Source organism: Vespa velutina, chromosome 13 (assembly GCF_912470025.1).
Source record: "Vespa velutina chromosome 13, iVesVel2.1, whole genome shotgun sequence".
Classification (NCBI taxonomy): domain Eukaryota; kingdom Metazoa; phylum Arthropoda; class Insecta; order Hymenoptera; family Vespidae; genus Vespa; species Vespa velutina.
The window spans coordinates 2559553-2564552 of NC_062200.1; the positions used below are offsets into that span (position 1 = coordinate 2559553).

General features: G+C 26.9%; 1 protein-coding gene across 5 annotated transcripts in view; it reads right to left on the reverse strand.

The window, feature by feature from the left end:
* The window catches only part of LOC124953936 (J domain-containing protein DDB_G0295729-like), a 21083-nt gene that overhangs the window by 9639 nt on the left and 6444 nt on the right, over positions 1 to 5000 (reverse strand). For 2 of the 5 annotated variants that reach the window (XM_047506029.1, XM_047506025.1), the window contains exons 2-3: positions 2554 to 2676; positions 1660 to 1933 (exon numbers count right to left, since the gene is read on the reverse strand). In XM_047506029.1, the coding sequence (XP_047361985.1) occupies positions 1660 to 1933; positions 2554 to 2640 (361 nt within the window). In that variant the 5' untranslated portion in view covers positions 2641 to 2676. Of the gene's footprint in view, positions 1 to 1659; positions 1934 to 2553; positions 2677 to 3307; positions 3541 to 4865; positions 4869 to 4993 lie in introns of those variants that run through there. The other 3 variants (XM_047506026.1, XM_047506028.1, XM_047506024.1) reach the window with 3 other exon arrangements.

Sequence of the window (5000 nt, forward strand, 5' to 3'; positions counted from 1 at the left end):
TTTCTTCTTTTTTTTTTTTCTTTCATTAGATCATTTATCCAAATAATACGTAAATGTTATATTAAAGTATACGCAGATAGACGATTATATTCTTAGGATCGATTTTTATTATATATCAATTGTATCTTTTTTTTAAAGATCGTAAAATTGCGATTTTAATTCTACAAGTTTAATCGTAATGTTTGGATAATTGTCTTTTATAATCAAATCAAAAGAATTTTTCATAATACAAAGGACATTTGACAAAAAATTTTTAATGTCATCCTATATATATATATACATATATGTATAAAATTTAATTTTGATAATAAATTAAAAATATCATGATCGAAAGAGTTTACAACCGGTATTTCTCGAACAAAGTATATTCATATATTTCTTCAGAAAAGCGAGAACGTCACTCGGTGTTATAACGGTTGAACGGGTTCTGAGACAAATAATAACGTGCATTTCTATAGACCGTTTTCCCGCGGCACATATTCACGACGTCGACCACGTAATCTCTCTCTCTCTCTCTCTCTTTCTCTCTCTCTTTATTATTTTTTTTTCTTTTTTTTTTCTTTTTTTTTCACGTGGACCCTTTAGACGTTCACCCAACATACAATTATAAAGAAAAGAAAACAAAATTAGTCTATAGATATATAGATATAAGATTTTAATAATACTATCAACAAATTGCGGATAATTTCTTGAAACGTTTTATGACGTAATCACAATCGTTCAACCATTAAATCAACACGTCAAATTTATCTTCATCGATCTATTGACAATAGATAATCGAATTATTATTATCATCATCGGCTAATCGTAAGGTTATTAAAAAAATAATAAAATAAAAGTGAGATAAATTCTAGGTCGATACTTATTAGGTCGAACACGAGGAGCCAAAGATGAGAACGTCGTATTTATATATATATATCTGTATATACGTATATAGGGTGTTTAAGATTTTAAACGATCGAACTTCATCGATATATTTTACATGAGTGAGGAAAAGAAGATAAAGTAAAAAAAGTAAACCAATAATAATAATAATAATAATAATAATAATAATAATAATAATAATAATAATAATAATAATAATAATAATAATAATAATAAAAATATTCTGATCAAGAAAAAAAAAAAAAGAATAAAATCTAAAGGGCATTGATAAATGCCCTTTTTTTCGTTGATACATCGAAATGTAATAAAAAGTCGACAATGATTAAAGATTAAATTTTACTAGAATTAAATGAGTTCCGATTAAATGAATCGAAGAAAAATAAACCATGAAATTTGTGAAAAGATAAATGATTGACTCGATCTATCTAGCTGTGTCAAGCTTTACATTTGTAACATGATGAACGGTATTTTTAAATGAAGACATAAATCAAATTTCTTCTTCCCTTTTTTTTTTTTTTCAAAAGTAATACACAGCATAAGTGATAATGATAAAGCATACGTGGGTCCATTTTAAGCGTAATATTTTTCTTTTCTATTTTTTTTTATTTTGTTTCCCTTTAATTTCTACTAAAAAAAAAAAAAAAAAAAAAAAAAAAAATGTCGGTGAAGTTTCACAGTTTAAAACATGGGACACCTTGTACACATATACATATATAATATATACACGTTTGGAGACATAGTTAATGTTTTGATATCTAGGACGTGCTACTTTACCAGTTAGAGTCTCATCTTTCCTCTCAACGTGACGTTGTTCGGTTGATGCCAGAACACCGTTTCGTGGCTTCTCGACGTCATTGAACAAATGTGTAATCCTGGTATATACGAGATCATGGGGACTATGCAGATAAAAGGACTCCATGTCCTTTGGTTTCTGTGGCTCGTTTATGTACGCACTCATTGGATTTATATAAATTCCATCTCTTGGTCTTGATCCGGGTGGATGTAAAAAAAATGGCTCTTGAAACATGCCACAGCCACGTAAGGAACACTATAATTAAATGCATTAATATAATGGTCATTTATAATTTTTAAATCATTTTACAGATCGATCGTTTTACTTCCTCTCTCGCGACTTTCTTGAATGATTTTCTTTTTTTACGTTGTAACCAAAAAAAGAAAAAAAAAAAAAAAGAAAGAAACAAGCTTGTGAACTGAATATAATTGGACAATAAAATTTACAAGGGAAAAGAAAAGGTAATTAATTTAAAATGAATTTTTATTTTTAAAATCGTCCATTGGAACGCTTTCTATTTTCTTCTTTTTTCTTTTTTCTTTTTTTTTTTTTTTTTTTTTTTTTTTAATATCAAAAAAAAATGTTTCGTTCATACTACGATCGAGTTTGTAGTTTCTCTGTCATTAAGATTGGAAGATTTTTTTTTTTTTTTTCTATTAATAATTTTAACGAAAATAATATTGCAAATTGAATAATTAATAAATAAAGTTGGTTACGGATATGAATTAGATTAATTTTTTTTTCTTTTTACCACCCGGAAAAAAACAAAGCTACGCTTATCAGTGGTTTTAATATTATCCTATTCGATATGTAAATAGATAAGATAAATAAAAAGTATTTTCTCAATTAGCGTTTGAATTTTATTGTATAATTACTTTCTCGACGGAGCTCGCCATACAGCTACAAGTTGTTACATCGCTCATATTTTCCGAATAATCCGAGCCTGAACGATCCCTCGACATCTTCTTGGAGACATTGGTACGATCCTTATTGGTCTCCTGTAATCAAATTATTTTTATAAATTAATTCGATCGAGTTAATGGAATCTAATTAATTTCAATATTTTCTTTTTTTATTTCAAATCTCTATTACAATTAATTATTTCTTAATTATTTCCAATGGTTATTACTCCTGTACAGAATGAGAGCGAAGAGAATTTAAAACAATTGGGTGATTTAAAAAAGAAAAAGAAAAAAAAAAAAAATCAATTAGTCTCCTTCGTCTAATAATAATCTTTTTTTTTTTTTTTTTTTTTTTTTTTTTTTTTTTTTTTTTTTTTTTCTTAACGACGGAACATTTTCTATTTCGATTTTAACTGTGTCTCGATAAATTTCGATAAATGTTCTCGTTAAAATAAAGTCTCTTTATAAATTTTCGATCGATTATAGCACGAATTATGAAACACTACGTGTGAAATGGAAAACGATTAGTTTCATTCGTCGAATCTGAAAGTCACGTAATCGGAATAATGCTTCGTGGACAGAAGCTTTGTCGATGAAGTAACATACATGAGGACAACAACGACAACGACAATGATGATGATGATAAAGAAGAAGAAGAAGAAGAAGAAGATAAAGAAAAGAAAGAATGGCTTCCGTAATTTCGTTGTTACGTAAACGAGACACCTGCCTTTTGTGATCTAATTCGATCGATCGTTAACATCTCGCTAGCACCAGCTAATTCTTCCTCAAGTTTACTCAACTCGCGTCCATTATTTTCTTTTCTTTTCTTTTCTTTTCTTTTCTTTTTTTTTTTTTCTTTTTTTCTTTTTTTCATACATATCCTTGCGCAATAAAGGGAACCATTTTATCCTTTCCATTCCTTTCCTTTCCTTTCCTTTCCTTTCCTTTCCTTTCTTTACTTTACTTTTTCTTTTCTTTCTTTTCTTTTTTCCTACTTTTTGTTTCTCAGATTGAAAACGATGATTTGGCGAATAACTGTAGCAAACTACATATACTGTTATTACTGTCATCGTCGTAACTGTTTCGACAACGTTTCTTTACAATTTATCGAGAACCAAATACAGTTTCTTTACGAAATTGTGCGAAAATTGAATTTTTCATCTATCCATTATTATACATACGGAACGAATATATATATATACTAATAATAAAAACATTTATTCGATATATTCTTAGATATATTCTAATAATTCTTTTTCGATATTTAGAAAGGCTTTGTAATGATTTCGAAATTATTTTAAAAAGATATATATATAAAAATTAATATTTTCTTTAATAAAAACATTTATTCGATATATTCTTAGATATATTCTAATAATTCTTTTTCGATATTTAGACAGGCTTTGTAATTATTTCGAAATTATTTTAAAAACGTATATATATATATATATATATATATATATATATATATTTTATTTTTCCCCTTTTTTAATACCCGGATGATAAATTATAATCAAAAATTTCGCGAAATATTTTATTAATTATTTCAATGATTCAAGTACTGAGAGAAGAAATTATTTGTATTTACGTTTTAATTATGCAAAATGATGTCCTATCATGTATGTTCTAAATATTTCTAACAGATACATTTTCCTTTTTTTTTTTTTTTCCATCCCTCAAATATACTATATTATAAAAAGAATAATATTTTCTTTAATGAAAACATTTATTCGATATATTCTTAAATATATTCTAATAATTCTTTTTTCGATATTTAGAAAGACTTCGTAATGATTACGAAATTATTTTACAAACATTTGATACACGTAAATGAATTTTGGATAATTTAAAAAAATATACGGAAGAAAAAGAAAGAAAAAGGAAAAAAAAAAAAAAAGAAAAAGAAAAAAAGAAAAAAAGGATCAAGAAAAAGAAATAAAGAAAACAAAAAGCTAAGGAGGATACATCGATGATTATATTTAATTATAATTAAACGGAGATAAGTACTCACCGTTTATTCGCTTAGAGCATATAATTCAAAGATCTAGGATTTGTTTTCGATTAATTGCGAGAGAAAAAAAAAGAATTCAATTATATCCTCGAATTACAAAAATGCAAACGAAAAAGCAAGGAATCGAAAGAAGCGTATCGCTATGGCGCGTTAACGACATCACACGCGTGTCGAGTACTGAACGCTTTCGCGCGTTTAAGCAATTATTCGCAATGCTCTTTGCTAGGAGAACTTTCTATTAGGGAGGAGGCCATTAGAGAATTTGAATACTGACCGTCTTATTGCGAGCATTAGGAGAATGATGGTTGGTGCATGCATGGATTTTAACATCGTAATAATCAATTATTTTTCTTTCTTTCTTTTTCTTTTTCTTTTTTTTTTTTTTTTTTTTTTTTTCCTTACCATAAAT